General features: G+C 45.8%; 1 protein-coding gene across 1 annotated transcript in view; it reads right to left on the bottom strand.

Moving 5' to 3' along the window:
• The window catches only part of LOC115104863 (bone morphogenetic protein 7-like), a 70,033-nt gene that overhangs the window by 17,109 nt on the left and 33,594 nt on the right, over window positions 1–19,330 (bottom strand). The window contains exons 2-4 of the mRNA XM_029626210.2: window positions 15,020–15,212; window positions 2,049–2,197; window positions 1,477–1,671 (exon numbers count right to left, since the gene is read on the bottom strand). Coding sequence (XP_029482070.1) covers window positions 1,477–1,671; window positions 2,049–2,197; window positions 15,020–15,212 — 537 coding nt within the window. The remainder of the gene's footprint in view (window positions 1–1,476; window positions 1,672–2,048; window positions 2,198–15,019; window positions 15,213–19,330) is intronic.

Here is a 19,330-nt window from a genome sequence, read left to right as displayed (position 1 = left end):
ATTCTTCTCTGTTCTATTCTGTCTGTTCTATTCTGCTCTGTTCTATTCTGCTTTGTTCTGTTCTATTCTGCTTTGTTCTGTTCTATTCTGTTCTGTTCTATTCTGTTCTGCTCTGTTCTGTTCTGTTCTTCTCTGTTCTATTCTGCTCTGTTCTGTTCTGCTCTGTTCTGTTCTGCTCTGTTCTATTCTGCTCTATTCTGCTATGTTCTGCTTTGGTCTGCTCTGTTCTGAAGGTTTTTATCTAATGGACACTGCACAACTGAGAAGACCATGGTTATAATGTACTAGAACTCGAATCACATTCCTTACAGGCTACAATAAGAATGGATGGTGTGTGTGATGAACTGTAGTCTGTATGTACATACATATGTACAGAGATGGAACCACAAACTCATAACTTCAGGTTCCCAGGGAAACAGTGATTGTTGCTAAGAGAACTATCCTGGTTAAATAAAGCTGAACCAACTTCCCACAGTATGTTGTGTTGGGGGAAAGGAAGAAACTGTAGAGCTCCTGATTGGCATCATCCAACAACACCTCTAGCCTTTAGATGTTATCGCCTTCAAAACAGATGAGGTGAAACCGAGGAGGTGAGGGAAATCACTTGAGCTGCTATTGTAACGTCAACGGTTAAGAAGCTGAGTAGCTGACCCCGTGACCCTGGCCATGAAGGCTTACTGTTAGCCTGGGCCTCATCCATCAAATTAGGGCTGGGATCGAGCAGATATTAGCCACAAAGCCCTCTGAAACCGCAGCTCTTCCTGCTGTAAAATCACTGGGATCCTCCCTCACAAGGACAGCTTTATGTTCGGCAAAGGCTAACATTATGCTAACGTTATGAAACGGCCAGGGGTGAAGGCAGAATTGGTAGCTGGATTAGAGCCTAATTGAATTGCCCTGTTCATAACATCAGCCGATAAGTACGGAGGGGGAGAGGGGCTGAGTGCAGGTACTATAAAGTGTACTCTCAAATGATGAGGTCATGCATCTAGGGATAGTTTCTCTCGCTCTCTCTCTCGTTTTTTTCTCTCTCATTTGGAGAGCAGCCACCGATGTCCCCATCAATGACAGCACACCTCACCACATTACACTGAAACCCAGGGCAGCGAGAGCTTCCCTGCTCGGCTTGGAGGTGTTTGGATATTGTAATGGGCTCGGTGTGATGTTTTGAGGTTGTGATGATGTGCTCTGTGTGACGTTGTGATGTTGTGGGCTGCGATGTTGTGGGGTGTGATGTTGTGATGTTGTGGGGTTTGATTTTGTGATGTTGTGGGGCAGTTGTTTAGTGTGGTTGGGTTTGATTGATGTTCCTACGGTAATAAACATGAACACATCCAAAACTTTCCAATACTGAATTGAGCAAAAATTCACACACACGGTACACCCTTTTTACACTACGGAGCTGTGATGAACTGGCCTGGTTACACATTCATCATAAAAGGGTTTAACTGAGTGTTGAACAGACTATGGACACACCTGCTGGGCTGGGGCCCCTGGAGCCTCCTTCCTGGGGCTGCGTAGGGCGGTTGCGGTTCTTGTTGCGCTTGTTGGTGGAGCGGGCGGTGCGGATGTGCACCTCGCTGACTTTAAAGAAGGCCACCATGAAGGGTTGCTTCTCCAGCCCTCCGTCACGCCCCACTAGTCCCGCCTCCTTGGAGCTGATGCTCCGCCCTGTTCCACAGAAGAGAGGAGTCGTCAATCACTTGGACAATACTGAATGTGCTACAGTTTACTAAACATAGCCTACAAGGGAGAGTATCATACACCCTATTGATATATTCTGGTGAAATATTTCTGCATTTGTCCTTTGATGGATGTTTTGTGTCCATTACGTATCAAATAGTTGACTTGCAAACATATCAACCTTTCCATTTCAGCATTGTGACAAGCCTAAAAAAAGCCCCACTGTTCAGTATCCACTATTGTTTTAATTTCAAGATGAAAATTCTAAAGTTAGTTAGCATGTTTCCAAAGTTAGCTGTTAGCATGTTTGCAAAGTTAGCCGTTAGGAACATATTTCTAATGTTAGCTGTTAGCATGGTGCTCACCGCTGCTGGTCTCCACTCTGATCTGGAGGCCCAGGTTGTAGTGAGGACTCATCACCCACAAGTTACTGGTGGCCAGGATGTCAAACTCCAGCCAGCCCTCCTCGGCTGCCCACAGCCTGCGAGACTCCAGCAGGAGCAGGTCCGCCTCCCTGGGGGCACAGTCACAACAAGCAGCCATGACTGAGGGCCAGCAGCTTTCCCATCTTTACAGAAGTATACCTTAAACACTGATACTCTACCATAACAGATACTGTAGTATATGTCAGTAAGACTTGATGTTTTCTTACAGCCTACATTTGGCATGAAACACCATGAAGATGATCCCTCTCTAATCCCTATACTGTATGAACCTACACTGAGTGGACAAAACATTAAGAACACCAGTTTTATTTCATGACAGACTGACCAGGTGAATCCAGGTGAAAGCTATGACCCCTTATTGATGTCACTTGTTAAATCCACTTCAATCAGTGTAGATTAAGGGGAGGAGACTGGTTAAAAATATATATATTTAAGCCTCGAGACAATTGATTGCGTATGTGTGTCATTCAGTGGGTGAATGGGCAAGACAAAATATTTAAGTGCCTTTGAATCAGGCATGGTATTAGGTGCCAAGTGCACCAGTTTGTGTCAAGAACTGCAACGCTGCTGAGTTCGTAACATCACCCCACCACCACTCCCCTCCCCGACCTTACCCTCCCCTCCCTATAACTGTAGCTAGTTCTCAGGTGGAAAAGACAACCACAACCCGAGTCAGTGAGTCAGTGAGTGAGTGTGTGAGAGAGAGACAGAGAGAGAAAGAGGTTGATCCCGTCCCCATTACTGTAATGACACAGCATGAGTCCGCTGGCCCCTCCCCGGGCTGCAGATCAAAGCCCCACAATCACCCAGGTGTTCCGGGAATGCCCCTGCAGTCCTGCATCGGCAGCCCCTCGTTATTTCTCGTTAATGAGAGAGTTTTTGAAGGCTTCCATATGAGGCCGTGCCCAGTGCCCCCTCCCCAGGCCGTTCCTAGTGCCCCCCTCAGGTAGTTCACACGTTGGGCGCAGCTTGGGTTCTGTGGGCCGGTACTGAGTCATTCTGAATCGAGGCAGACATTTTAACACCCGTGTACCAGCAGGGGGTCCATCCGAGAGCCGTATAGGGGGCCGTGGCACTAAAGCCCTACTGTAAAGCCTCTAATTGACTGCTTAAATTAACTGGAATAACGTCATAGGTCATACATCAACATTTGGTGTTTTTTGTTCCAATAAATCTCCTTTGCTGGGCCTGTCAAATTAATGTTGTTAAAAATGCCGCATATCTGGCTGTTGTTTCGATGGCTTGTTCTGTTCTAACATACATTTAGCTTGAGACTGGTGAGAAGACTTGTAAACAACACAGTTCTCAAGAACACCAGCTAGCATACGTTCACCGGCTACCGTAGCACTGTAGTAACTATCACACTCAACTGAACGACTTGATTAGTGTAGTATTAGCTAGCTACATAGTTGTCTTTGCTGTCTTCGTATCCAAGATAATTGTGTAGTTTAGAGTGTGTAGTCTTAGAGTGATTATCTTAATTCACCGAGGTTAGCTAGCCAGCTATTTTGTCATCCTTAACGTAGGAGACACTCCTAGCTAGCCAATAGCCAGCCAACGTCTACTGAATAGAACTTTCGCATTCCGGTCGCATTCCGCTTCGCTCCACAGGTAGTATCACATTTTCATTTCATTTCATTACAGTCCCAACGGTGTGATTTGTTTGATCGTAGCTAGCTACATAGCTAGCTACATAGCCGTCTTTGTTTCAAAGATAATTGTGTAGTCTAGAGCGATTTTCTAGGTTAGCTAGCCAGCTATTGTCGTTCTCCTAACGCAACGTAACGTAACCAACACTGCTAGCTAGCCAGCTAGCTCCCGAAAAGCAGCATTGTAGAAACTTCACACTCAACGGTACGACTTGATTAGGGTACTGTCAACAACGCAGCTAGCCTACCCCAGCAGTACTGTATCATTTTAATCATTTTAGTCAATTAGATTCTTGCTACGTAAGCTTAACTTTCTGAACATTCGTGACGTGTAGTCCACTTGTCATTCCAATCTCCTCTGCATTAGCGTAGCCTCTTCTCTAGCCTGTCAACTATGTGTCTGTCTATCCCTGTTCTCTCCTCTCTGCACAGACCATACAAACGCTCCACACCGCATGGCCGCGGCCACCCTAATCTGGTGGTCCTAGCGCGCACAACCCACGTGGAGTTCCAGGTCTCCGGTAGCCTCTGGAACTGCCGATATGCGGCCAACAAGGCAGAGTTCATCTCAGCCTATGCCTCCCTCCAGTCCCTCGACTTCTTGGCTCTGACGGAAACATGGATCACCACAGACAACACCGCTACTCCTACTGCTCTCTCTTCGTCCGCCCACGTGCTCTCGCACACCCCGAGAGCTTCTGGTCAGCGGGGTGGTGGCACCGGGATCCTCATCTCTCCCAAGTGGTCATTCTCTTTCTCCCCTTACCCATCTGTCTATCGCCTCCTTTGAATTCCATGCTGTCACAGTTACCAGCCCTTTCAAGCTTAACATCCTTATCATTTATCGCCCTCCAGGTTCCTCGGAGAGTTCATCAATGAACTTGATGCCTTGATAAGCTCCTTTCCTGAGGACGGCTCACCTCTCACAGTTCTGGGCGACTTTAACCTCCCCACGTCTACCTTTGACTCATTCCTCTCTGCCTCCTTCTTTCCACTCCTCTCCTCTTTTGACCTCACCCTCTCACCTTCCCCCTACTCACAAGGCAGGCAATACGCTCGACCTCATCTTTACTAGATGCTGTTCCTCCACTAACCTCATTGCAACTCCCCTCCAAGTCTCCGACCACTACCTTGTATCCTTTTCCTCTCGCTCTCATCCAACACTTCCCACACTGCCCCTACTCGGATGGTATCGCGCCGTCCCAACCTTCGCTCTCTCTCCCCGCTACTCTCTCCTCTTCCATCCTATCATCTCTTCCCTCTGCTCAAACCTTCTCCAACCTATCTCCTGATTCTGCCTCCTCAACCCTCCTCTCCTCCCTTTCTGCATCCTTTGACTCTCTATGTCCCCTATCCTCCAGGCCGGCTCGGTCCTCCCTCCCGCTCCGTGGCTCGACGACTCATTGCGAGCTCACAGAACAGGGCTCCGGGCAGCCGAGCGGAAATGGAGGAAAACTCGCCTCCCTGCGGACCTGGCATCCTTTCACTCCCTCCTCTCTACATTTTCCTCCTCTGTCTCTGCTGCTAAAGCCACTTTCTACCACTCTAAATTCCAAGCATCTGCCTCTAACCCTAGGAAGCTCTTTGCCACCTTCTCCTCCCTCTTGAATCCTCCTCCCCCTCCCCCCTCCTCCCTCTCTGCAGATGACTTCGTCAACCATTTTGAAAAGAAGGTCGACGACATCCGATCCTCGTTTGCTAAGTCAAACGACACCGCTGGTTCTGCTCACACTGCCCTACCCTGTGCTCTGACCTCTTTCTCCCCTCTCTCTCCAGATGACATCTCGCGTCTTGTGACGGCCGGCCGCCCAACAACCTGCCCGCTTGACCCTATCCCCTCCTCTCTTCTCCAGACCATCTCCGGTGACCTTCTCCCTTACCTCACCTCGCTCATCAACTCATCCCTGACCGCTGGCTACGTCCCTCCGTCTTCAAGAGAGCGAGAGTTGCACCCCTTCTGAAAAAACCTACACTCGATCCCTCCGATGTCAACAACTACAGACCAGTATCCCTTCTTTCTTTTCTCTCCAAAACTCTTGAACGTGCCGTCCTTGGCCAGCTCTCCCGCTATCTCTCTCAGAATGACCTTCTTGATCCAAATCAGTCAGGTTTCAAGACTAGTCATTCAACTGAGACTGCTCTTCTCTGTATCACGGAGGCGCTCCGCACTGCTAAAGCTAACTCTCTCTCCTCTGCTCTCATCCTTCTAGACCTATCGGCTGCCTTCGATACTGTGAACCATCAGATCCTCCTCTCCACCCTCTCCGAGTTGGGCATCTCCGGCGCGGCCCACGCTTGGATTTGCGTCCTACCTGACAGGTCGCTCCTACCAGGTGGCGTGGCGAGAATCCGTCTCCTCACCACGTGCTCTCACCACTGGTGTCCCCAGGGCTCTGTTCTAGGCCCTCTCCTATTCTCGCTATACACCAAGTCACTTGGCTCTGTCATAACCTCACATGGTCTCTCCTATCATTGCTATGCAGACGACACACAATTAATCTTCTCCTTTCCCCTTCTGACGACCAGGTGGCGAATCGCATCTCTGCATGTCTGGCAGACATATCAGTGTGGATGACGGATCATCACCTCAAGCTGAACCTCGGCAAGACGGAGCTGCTCTTCCTCCCGGGAAGGACTGCCCGCTCCATGATCTCGCCATCACGGTTGACAACTCCATTGTGTCCTCGTCCCAGAGCGCTAAGAACCTTGGCGTGATCCTGGACAACACCCTGTCGTTCTCAAATAACATCAAGGCGGTGGCCCGTTCCTGTAGGTTCATGCTCTACAACATCCGCAGAGTACGACCCTGCCTCACACAGGAAGCGGCGCAGGTCCTAATCCAGGCACTTGTCATCTCCCGTCTGGATTACTGCAACTCGCTGTTGGCTGGGCTCCTGCCTGTGCCATTAAACCCCTACAACTCATCCAGAACGCCGCAGCCCGTCTGGTGTTCAACGTTCCCAAGTTCTCTCACGTCACCCCGCTCCTCCGCTCTCTCCACTGGCTTCCAGTTGAAGCTCGCATCCGCTACAAGACCATGGTGCTTGCCTACGGAGCTGTGAGGGGAACGGCACCTCAGTACCTCCAGGCTCTGATCAGGCCCTACACCCAAACAAGGGCACTGCGTTCATCCACCTCTGGCCTGCTCGCCTCCCTACCACTGAGGAAGTACAGTTCCCGCTCAGCCCAGTCAAAACTGTTCGCTGCTCTGGCCCCCCAATGGTGGAACAAACTCCCTCACGACGCCAGGACAGCGGAGTCAATCACCACCTTCCGGAGACACCTGAAACCCCACCTCTTTAAGGAATACCTAGGATAGGATAAAGTAATCCTTCTCACCCCCCTTAAAAGACCTAGATGCACTATTGTAAAGTGGCTGTTCCACTGGATGTCATAAGGTGAAAGCACCAATTTGTAAGTCGCTCTGGATAAGAGCGTCTGCTAAATGACTTAAATGTAAATGTAAAACACCATGTTAATTGGGTACTGAAAGATTGGGTGTTTTTGAGATATGATATGGAACTACACTACCAGTCAAAAGTTTGGACACACCTACTCATTGAAGGGTTATTCTTTATTTTTTACTATTTTCTACATTGTAGCATAATAGTGAAGACATCAAATCTATGAAATAACACATATGGAATCACGTAGTAACCAAAAAAGTATTAAACAAATCAAAATATATTTTATATTTGAGATTCTTCAAAGTAGCCACCCTTTGCCTTGATGACAGCTTTGCACACGCTTGGCATTCTCTCAACCAGCTTCACCTGGAATGCTTTTCCAACAGTCTTGAAGGAGTTACCACATATGCTGAGCACTTGTTGGCTGCTTTTCCTTCACTCTGCGGTCATTTTCATCCCAAACCATCTCAATTGGGTTGAGGTCGGGTGATCATGGAGGCCAGGTCATCTGATGCAGCACTCCATTACTCTCCTTCTTGGTCAAATAGCCCTTGCACAGCCTGGAGGTGTGTTGGGTCATCGTCCTGTTGAAAAACAAATGATAGTCCCACTAAGCGCACACCAGATGGGATGCCATATCGCTGCAGAATACTGTGGTAGCCATGCTGGTGTGCCTTGTATTCAAAATAAATCTCAGTCTCACGAGCAAAACACCCCCACACCAGCACCACTCCTCCATACTTCATGGTGGGAACCACACATGCGGATATCATCCCTTCACCTACTCTGGATCTCACAAAGACAAGGCTTTGGTTGGAACCAAAAATCTCAAATTTGGTCTCATCAGACCAAAGGACAGATTTCCACCGGTCTAATATACATTGCTCGTGTTTCTTGGGGCACAATGACAGATTTGTACCTTGTCAGCTCAGGGATTCAATCCAGCAACCTTTTGGTTACTGGCCCAATGCTCGAACCTAATCAAATCAATTTGTATTGGTCACATACACATGGTTAGCAGATGTTAATGTGAGTGTAGCGAAATGCTTGTGCTTCTAGTTCTGACAGTTCAGTAATATCTAACAAGTAATCTAACAATTCCTCAACAACTACCTAATACACAAAAATCTGAGTGAATGAGAATATGTACAAATAAATATATGGATGAGCGATGGCCGAGCGGCATATGCAAGGTTCAATATATAACCACTAGGCTACCTGCCAAGTGGTTATATAGTAATGTTATTTGGTAAGGAAACAAACACATAGTGCCAAAGAAACCATCTCAATCAAGTGAATACTGCAGTATAAAATGCAACAGCTAATTCTGCAGCCTATTACTATAGCCGAGGGTTCTAACAGAAGCCGGTAAACTGTAAACAAGGAGAACCCAGAGGTTGTAGACCCTCTACTGACTTCGGATTTCAGAGGCAAGTTTTACATGACTTCAAGAATAACTACCAGAAACTTTACTTTCGCAAATGTATCCTTGTACATGGATTTATTTTTTGCCTATCTTGTAGCTTTTATGAAACTTCAGAAGATGTATTTTGGTAATTATGTACAGTTGCACCTCTGTTCAGCCCTGCTTGCTAGCTTTCCATACCCTGTGTACTTATTAAAGATTGGGAGCTATAATCAAAGCAATTACAACTTCCAAGACTTGAACCACTTACAAATGAATCTGTTTGTCAGCAAATGTGTTTTGCAAGCTGCACAAGTACTTAGGATTTGCAAGCACAAAGCACAAAGCGTAGTTCTCGGATAGCCCACAAACCAAGCTATAATTTGCCTAAAGGTAAACATCCTCCTACAATAATACAGTAATTGGATATATATGGCCCCTTTAATCTCCAAATATCTCGCAAAATAAAAGTCTTTGCCTGCGGGCAGCAGAGCACAAACCGCCTATCGTGAAGAGAATGTGGCAGACAAGATCCTCATGATATAGACATAGATATAGATATAGACATAGAAACGCTTTCACGAAAACAAGAATCCAGCAAAAAAACTTTTTAAAAATAGCAATTGTCTTTATGATTTTAATTGAATTGAGGTCTTACAGACTTGTAAATTACCAGAAACATATAGAGCAAACGTAAGAATACTGTTTTCAAAATATCAATACCATCCAGCGATTTTATTGTCTGTTGTATCCGAGTGGGATGTCTCTCCCAGCAGAAAACATGTAAATGCTTACCGTGTTTTGGTGCTGGGACTCTAAATTCAGGCTATTTTGGTAAGGCAATGTGGTCATACCTCATTCTAGAGAAAATACATGGCAGAAAACCAGAGCTACGCTACCGTGTAATCAATGTCTGGAGAAGTACGTGTAGCTAAGACTTTCCTCTGTATACATTATCCCTCATCTCGACAAGCTCAGGACTGAGTCGGAGGACGGAGTAGCAGTATACATTATCCCTCATCTCGACAAGCTCAGGACTGTCTAGGAGGACGGAGTAGCAGTATACATTATCTCTCATCTCGACAAGCTCAGGACTGTCTAGGAGGACGGAGTAGCAGTATACATTATCCCTCATCTCGACAAGCTCAGGACTGTCTAGGAGGACGGAGTAGCAGTATACATTATCTCTCATCTCGACAAGCTCAGGACTGTCTAGGAGGACGGAGTAGCAGTATACATTATCTCTCATCTCGACAAGCTCAGGACTGTCTAGGAGGACGGAGTAGCAGTATACATTATCCCTCATCTCAACAAGCTCAGGACTGAGTCGGAGGACGGAGTAGCAGTATACATTATCCCTCATCTCGACAAGCACAGGACAGTCTAGGAGGACGGAGTAGCAGTATACATTATCTCTCATCTCGACAAGCTCAGGACTGTCTAGGAGGACGGAGTAGCAGTATACATTATCCCTCATCTCGACAAGCTCAGGACTGACTAGGAGGCCGGAGTAGCAGGAGATTGGGATGGTCTCACATCACATCTCAGGGTTCACTTAGTCTTGTCAGGTATTGTATTGTCTAATAGTTTCTCCATACCATCCCAGTGTTAGACAGATCACTAAGAGAAGCTGAACCATATCATCCCAGTATTATATCACTGGAGGAAACTGAACCATATCATCCCAGTGTTAGACAGATCACTGGAGGAAACTGAACCATATCATCCCAGTATTATATCACTGGAGGAAACTGAACCATATCATCCCAGTGTTGGACAGATCACAAAGAGAATCAAATCAAATCAAATTTATTTATATAGCCCTTCGTACATCAGCTGATATCTCAAAGTGCTGTACAGAAACCCAGCCTAAAACCCCAAACAGCAAACAATGCAGGTGTAAAAGCACGGTGGCTAGGAAAAACTCCCTAGAAAGGCCAAAACCTAGGAAGAAACCTAGAGAGGAACCAGGCTATGTGGGGTGGCCAGTCCTCTTCTGGCTGTGCCGGGTAGAGATTATAACAGAACATGACCAAGATGTTCAAATGTTCATAAATGACCAGCATGGTCGAATAATAATAAGGCAGAACAGTTGAAACTGGAGCAGCAGCACAGTCAGGTGGACTGGGGACAGCAAGGAGTCATCATGTCAGGTAGTCCTGGGGCACGGTCCTAGGGCTCAGGTCCTCCGAGAGAGAGAAAGAAAGAGAGAATTAGAGAGAGCATATGTGGGGTGGCCAGTCCTCTTCTGGCTGTGCCGGGTGGAGATTATAACAGAACGTGGCCAAGATGTTCAAATGTTCATAAATGACCAGCATGGTTGAATAATAGTAAGGCAGAACAGTTGAAACTGGAGCAGCAGCATGGCCAGGTGGACTGGGGACAGCAAGGAGTCATCATGTCAGGTAGTCCTGGGGCATGGTCCTAGGGCTCAGGTCCTCCAAGAGAGAAGGAGAATTAGAGAACGCACACTTAGATTCACACAGGACACCGAATAGGACAGGAGAAGTACTCCAGATATAACAAACTGACCCTAGCCCCCCGACACATAAACTAATGCAGCATAAATACTGGAGGCTGAGACAGGAGGGGTCAGGAGACACTGTGGCCCCATCCGAGGACACCCCCGGGCAGGGCCAAACAGGAAGGATATAACCCCACCCACTTTGCCAAAGCACAGCCCCCACACCACTAGAGGGATATCTTCAACCACCAACTTACCATCCTGAGACAAGGCCGAGTATAGCCCACAAAGATCTCCGCCACGGCACAACCCAAGGGGGGGGCGCCAACCCAGACAGGCCGACCACAACAGTGAATCAACCCACCCAGGTGACGCACCCCCCCCCCAGGGACGGCATGAGAGAGCCCCAGTAAGCCAGTGACTCAGCCCCCGTAACAGGGTAGAGGCAGAGAATCCCAGTGGAAAGAGGGGAATCGGCCAGGCAGAGACAGCAAGGGCGGTTCGTTGCTCCAGAGCCTTTCCGTTCACCTTCCCACTCCTGGGCCAGACTACACTCAATCATATGACCCACTGAAGAGATGAGTCTTCAGTAAAGACTTAAAGGTTGAGACCGAGTTTGCGTCTCTGACATGGGTAGGCAGACCGTTCCATAAAAATGGAGCTCTATAGGAGAAAGCCCTGCCTCCAGCTGTTTGCTTAGAAATTCTAGGGACAATTAGGAGGCCTGCGTCTTGTGACCGTAGCGTACGTGTAGGTATGTACGGCAGGACCAAATCAGAGAGATAGGTAGGAGCAAGCCCATGTAATGCTTTGTAGGTTAGCAGTAAAACCTTGAAATCAGCCCTTGCTTTGACAGGAAGCCAGTGTAGAGAGGCTAGCACTGGAGTAATATGATCAAATTTTTGGTTCTAGTCAGGATTCTAGCAGCCGTATTCAGCACTAACTGAAGTTTATTTAGTGCTTTATCCGGGTAGCCGGAAAATAGAGCATTGCAGTAGTCTAACCTAGAAGTGACAAACGCATGGATTAATTTTTCTGCATCATTTTTGGACAGAAAGTTTCTGATTTTTGCAATGTTACGTAGATGGAAAAAAGCTGTCCTCGAAATGGTCTTGATATGTTCTTCAAAAGAGAGATCAGGGTCCAGAGTAACGCCGAGGTCCTTCACAGTTTTATTTGAGACGACTGTACAACCATTAAGATTAATTGTCAGATTCAACAGAAGATCTCTTTGTTTCTTGGGACCTAGAACAAGCATCTCTGTTTTGTCCGAGTTTAATAGTAGAAAGTTTGCAGCCATCCACTTCCTTATGTCTGAAACACATGCTTCTAGCGAGGGCAATTTTGGGGCTTCACCATGTTTCATTGAAATGTACAGCTGTGTGTCATCCGCATAGCAGTGAAGGTTTACATTATGTTTTCGAATAACATCCCCAAGAGGTAAAATATATAGTGAAAACAATAGTGGTCCTAAAACAGAACCTTGAGGAACACCGAAATTTACAGTTGATTTGTCAGAGGACAAACCATTCACAGAGACAAACTGATATCTTTCCGACAGATAAGATCTAAACCAGGCCAGAACATGTCCGTGTAGACCAATTTGTGTTTCCAATCTCTCCAAAAGAATGTGGTGATCGATGGTATCAAAAGCAGCACTAAGGTCTAAGAGAAGCTGAAGCATATCATCCCAGTGTTAGACAGATCACTGGGAGAAGCTGAACCATATCATCCCAGTGTTAGACAGATCACTGGGAGAAGCTGAACCATATCATCCCAGTGTTAGACAGATCACTGGGAGAAGCTGAACCATATCATCCCAGTGTTAGACAGATCACTGGGAGAAGCTGATATCATCCCATATCATCCCAGTGTTAGACAGATCACTGGGAGAAGCTGAACCATATCATCCCAGTGTTAGACAGATCACTGGGAGAAGCTGAACCATATCATCCCAGTGTTAGACAGATCACTGGGAGAAGCTGAACCATATCATCCCAGTGTTAGACAGATCACTGGGAGAAGCTGAACCATATCATCCCAGTGTTAGAACACTGAGAGAATCTGAACCATATCTTCCCAGTGTTAGATCACTGGGAGAATCTGAACCATGTGGAAAGCTGAGAGGATTCCAGAGTTCTGTCTTTGTTCTATATATGATTCTATGGAGGATTCTGCCTCAGCGGCACTCACACATACTATACATCTATATATCAATCAATCACATTTTATTTGTCACCTGCCCTGAATAAAACAGGTGTAGACTTTGCCGTGAAATGCTTACTAACGAGCCCTTTTTACTAACAAGTTAAAAAGTAAGAAAATGAGGAACAAAAAATATATATATAATAAAGAAAATAGTAACACAATATATATACCTCAAATTCACAACATTACAAAAAAAGTGTGTTGACTCTTTTCGTCAAACATCTCATTCCAAAATCATGGGCATTAATATGGTTCCCCTTTTGCTGCTATAACAGCCTCCACTCTTCTGGGAAGGCTTTCCACTAGATGTTGGAACATTGCTCCGGGGACTTCAGCCACAAAAGCATTAGTATGGTCGGACACTGATTTTGGACGATTAGGCCTGGCTCGCAGTCTTACGTTCCAATTCATCCGAAAGGTGTTTGATGGGGTTGAGGTCAGGGCTCTGTGCAAGGCCAGTTCTTCAACAACGATCTCGACAAACCATTTCTGTGTGGACCTTTCTTTGTGCACGGGGGCATTGTCATGCTGAAACAGGAAAGGGCCTTCCCCAAACTGTTGCCACAAAGTTGGAAGCACAGAATCGTCTAGAATGTCATCATATGCAGCGTTAATGGACAAGTGTTTATTTCTGTATTTCATGGTTGCAACATGCTGAAAATTGTCCACAGTGTTCCTATAATCTAGTTTAAACAGTACTGCAACATTTTTTACTTACAGAGTGTATCAAACATGATTTAGACCTTGTTTATGGAAAAGTGTTTATTTCTGTTTTTCATGGTTGCAACTTGCTGAATATTGTCCACAGTGTTCCTATTATCTAGTTTAAGATTGCCCTTCACTGGAACTAAGGGGCCTAGCCCGAACCATGAAAAACAGCCCCAGACCATTATTCCTCCTCCACCAAACTTTACAGTTGGCACTATTCATTGGTGCAGGTAGCATTCTCCTGGCATCCACCAAACCCAGATTCGCCCATTGGACTGACAGATGGTGAAGCGTGATTAGTCACTCCAGAGAACGCGTTTCCACTGCTCCAGAGTCCAATGGCAGTGAGCTTTACACCACTCCAGCCGACGCTTGGCATTGCACATGGTGATCTTAGGCTTGTGTGCAGCTGCTTGGCCATGGAAACCCATTTCATGAAGCTCCAGATGAACAATTATTGTGCTGACATTGCTTCCGAGAGTCAGTTTGGAACTCGGTAGTGAGTGTTGCAACCGAGGACAGACAATTTGAAAGCGCTACGCGCTTCAGCACTCGGCAATCCCGTTCTGTGTGTGGCCTGCCACTTCGAGTCTGAGCCGTTGTTGCTCCTAGACGTTTCCACTTCAAAATAACAGCACTTACAGTTGACCCGGGAAATACATTCGATGAACTGACTTGTTGGAAAGGTGGCATCCTATGACGGTGCCACGTTGAAAGTCACTGAGCTCTTCAGTAAGGCCATTCTACTGCCAATGTTTGTCAATTGATATTGCATGGCTTAGTGCTCGATGTTATACACCTGACATAGCCAAATCCACTCATTTGAAGGGGTTTCTACATACTTTGTATATATAGTGTATATACCATTAATGTGATAGCATGACTTCAACACTATAAAGCAGTACAACAAGCTAGCCCTGATATAAACCCATGTATATAGCAATAGCAAGCAGCAAGCTATTTAACTGTGAAAAGGGCCCGATGAGATTATTCTATTGTCATCAGATTGACATATAAGGACTGGACTGTGTGTGTGCAGTGTGTCTTACCTGTTGGGGTGCTCCTGCACCACTTGGTAGACGCTGAGCAGGAGGGTCTCGTTGATGACGACTTGGTTCGCACACTCCTTGTAGAGGCGTAACTCGGAGGCTGTGACGGCCTCACCCTCGGGGATCTGGGACAGGTTGAACTTGAACTCTTTGTGGTGCATTCTGTGAGGCGACAGCTCTCTGTCATACTCCACTGGCAAACACACAGGGCAGAGACATAAGTTAGAGCCATACATGCGTACTGTACATCAGATTACTATGTGTATGTACAACATCGTTGGGTAGAACTTGCTGAGACGCGCAACAGTCAAAACCAAAGAATTTAAATGAACAAGAGAGATACCTGACCGCAGGATGACTTTTGATGTTTCTTGTATCCCTACGCACCCATTCATTTACAATGTACAATTAGTTTACAATGTACAATTAGTTTACAATGTACAATTAGTTTACAATTAGTTTACAATTGGTTTACAATGTACAATTAGTTTACTATGTACAATTAGTTTACAATTAGTTTACAATTGGTTTACAATGTACAATTAGTTTACAATGTACAATTAGTTTACAATGTACAATTAGTTTACAATGTACAATTAGTTTACAATTAGTTTACAATTGGTTTACAATGTACAATTAGTTTACTATGTACAATTAGTTTACAATTGGTTTACAATGTACAATTAGTTTACAATGTACAATTAGTTTACAATGTACAATTAGTTTACAATTAGTTTACAATTGGTTTACAATGTACAATTAGTTTACTATGTACAATTAGTTTACAATTAGTTTACAATTGGTTTACAATGTACAATTAGTTTACAATGTACAATTAGTTTACTATGTACAATTAGTTTACAATTAGTTTACAATTGGTTTACAATGTACAATTAGTTTACAATGTACAATGAGTTTACAATTAGTTTACAATTAGTTTACAATTAGTTTACAATGTACAATTAGTTTACAATGTACAATTAGTTTACAATTAGTTTACAATGTACAATTAGTTTACCATGTACAATTAGTTTACAATGTACAATTGGTTTACAATGTACAATTAGTTTACAATGTACAATTAGTTTACAATTAGTTTACAATTAGTTTACAATTAGTTTACAATGTACAATTGGTTTACAATGTACAATTGGTTTACAATGTACAATTGGTTTACAATGTACAATTAGTTTACAATGTACAATTAGTTTACAATGTACAATTAGTTTACAATGTACAATTAGTTTACAATTAGTTTACAATTAGTTTACATAGAGGCATAGTGTTGGGTTTCGTCCTTCAAGGTCTGCGGATGTAAACCCATGTTGTTATTTTTATTTTTTAAGTGATTTTGAGTCGTCTAGCTAATGAGGCCACACACAGGATGTTCTGTGGGATGTTAGCATGGAGCTCAGCTAGCATAACAAACAGGCTTCGACCTGAAGAGGCCTCACAAGGATAGACGTTAATAGTGAAAATGACTTCCGCCTGCTATACTGTACATGCAGTTAGTCACTTAGACATTCTATGTATTCCTATGCAGTTAAGTGATTGATGGATATCTCATTCACAGACAACACTGAGGTTCCACCATAAAAAGAGTTTCAAAGCATTACATTTAGACTAATAGGGTTGTGGCTTACTGTTTCCTTAAATAAATCCCCTGTTATTGTCTGCAGTAAAAGCCAATGATTTCGGAGCTATAAACTCGGTCTGTGTTCTAACGACCACTTCAGAGGCTACAAATGACAAAAACCAACTATTACCTCCCCACATAGCTTCCCTCTTTCAATTGCAACATGCGTTGCAATAATAATGTGTTCCCCAAGGAAATGGTTCCCATTTCGCTCGGAGACGTCCCCACAATAAAGCCACTTTCCCTACAGTTCAATACAAAACACACACACACAGAGAGAGAGAGAGAGAGAGAGAGAGAGAGAGAGAGAGAGAGAGAGAGAGAGAGAGAGAGAGAGGGAAAGAGAAAGAGAGAGAGAGAGAGAGAGAGAGAGAGAGAGAGAGAGGGAAAGAGAAAGAGAGAACGGTTGAGGGGGAGAGAGAGAGAGAGAGAGAGAGGGGGAAAAAGAAAGAGAGAAAGGTTGAGGGGGAGGGGAGAGAGAGAGGGGGAGAGAAAGAGAGAAAGGTTGAGGGGGAGGGAGTAGGAGAGAGAGAGAGGAGGAAGCAATAACCAGAGTGTGCCCCCCCCAGCTTTCCTGCCTCAAACCATGCTCAGTCACACACAAACACACACACTTTCTCTCACCACACACACTGTCACCAATTCACCATCACCCTCTAGTTCCCAGGGCTGGATTCACTGGCTGTGTGTGTTCTGCCACATCAGTACAAGGCCAGCCGGATGCCTCAGTCTTGATGGAGTATCCTGTTCCACTCTTCCGCTCTGAACAGATTTCCATGCAGCAATCCCGTGTGAGATTCAGACATAGAGCCCACACTTCACCTCCGCCACGCCAGCCCTCCCCAACTAATCTGAGCAGTAAATGAAATGGTAGAGCAGGGATTTGGAGGGAGGGGAGGGGAGGGCTATGGGAGGGGTTCAGTACTATAGTATAAAGATACTTCCCTGTTTGATCAATTACAATAGCTTCACTCCTAGAGACATTACATTAGGGAGTCCCCCTCCCCCCTGCCCGCCCCGCCATCTCCTTACCCCCTGTCCCTCCCTGCATATGTGTTCCCAATTAGTGAGGAGATCCACTTTGGAGGGTCTCACGGGGAGTAGAGCACAGTACGCTGTGGGACCCCCGTTCCCGTCTCACTACTGAGGCTTTCACTGACTGACTAATCCTGGCCAATACGCCCCTGGTCAGACTGCAGTACAGCTACGAAGACGAGCAGCACCCTGGAGATGATGACACTCTTCTTTAAGTTTAGGGTTTACCAGAGATCATCCCCTTAGAGATGAACATCCCCCCTCCACACAATCGCCTTCAGTATTTACCTGAGGTCAACCACTTCAATACACGCTCACACATAAAGTACACACATACACATACATAAAAATACAAGCACGCTCACACCCCCAGCACAGCGGGGCTCATCGCAGCCCTCAGCCTCGTCCCAGATCACACCACGGAGGATAAGGGAGTGTGGTTCTAGATCACACAACGGAGGATAAGGGAGTGTGGTTCTAGATCACACAACGGAGGATAAGGGAGTGTGGTTCTAGATTACACCACGGAGGATAAGGGAGTGTGGTTCTAGATCACACCACGGAGGATAATGGAGTGTGGTTCTAGATCACACCACGGAGGATAAGGGAGTGTGGTTCTAGATCACACAACGGAGGATAAGGGAGTGTGGTTCTAGATCACACCACGGAGGATAAGGGAGTGTGGTTCTAGATCACACCACGGAGGATAAGGGAGTGTGGTTCTAGATCACAGAACGGAGGATAAGGGAGTGTGGTTCTAGATCACACCACGGAGGATAAGGGAGTGTGGTTCTAGATCACACCACGGAGGATAATGGAGTGTGGTTCTAGATCACACCACGGAGGATAATGGAGTGTGGTTCTAGATCACGACACGGAGGATAAGGGAGTGTGGTTCTAGATAACACCACGGATGATAAGGGAGTGTGGTTCTAGATCACACCACGGAGGATTAGGGAGTGTGGTTCTAGATCACACCAGAGAGGATAAGGGAGTGTTGTTCTAGATCACACCACAGAGGATAAGGGAGTGTTGTTCTAGATCACACCACAGAGGATAAGGGAGTGTTGTTCTAGATCACACCACAGAGGATAAGGGAGTGTTGTTCTTGATCACACTACGGAGGATACGGGAGTGTGGTTCTAGATCACACCACGATGATAAGGGAGTGTGGGTCTAGATCACACCACGGAGGATAATGGAGTGTGGTTCTAGATCACACCACGGAGGATAAGGGAGTGTGGGTCTTGATCACACTACGGAGGATACGGGAGTGTGGTTCTAGATCACACCACGATGATAAGGGAGTGTGGGTCTAGATCACACCACGGAGGATAAGGGAGTGTGGTTCTAGATCACACCACGGAGGATAAGGGAGTGTGGGTCTAGATCACACCACAGAGGATAAGGGAGTGTGGTTCTAGATCACACCATGGATGATAAGGGAGTGTGGTTCTAGATCACACCATGGATGATAAGGGAGTGTGGTTCTAGATCACACCATGGATGATAAGGGAGTGCGATGACGAGGATAAGGATGTGCCTCATTTCACCTCAGGTTCCGTCTGCAGCCAGCCAGGACTCACAATCCCAAAGCCCCACAACAGTAGACCTCTTCCCCCACTATCACACCCGTTCCC

Source organism: Oncorhynchus nerka, linkage group LG22 (genome assembly GCF_034236695.1).
Source record: "Oncorhynchus nerka isolate Pitt River linkage group LG22, Oner_Uvic_2.0, whole genome shotgun sequence".
NCBI lineage: Eukaryota > Metazoa > Chordata > Actinopteri > Salmoniformes > Salmonidae > Oncorhynchus > Oncorhynchus nerka.
The sequence above is the reverse complement of the archived record's forward strand: the minus strand, read 5'-3'. Positions and strand labels throughout refer to the sequence as shown.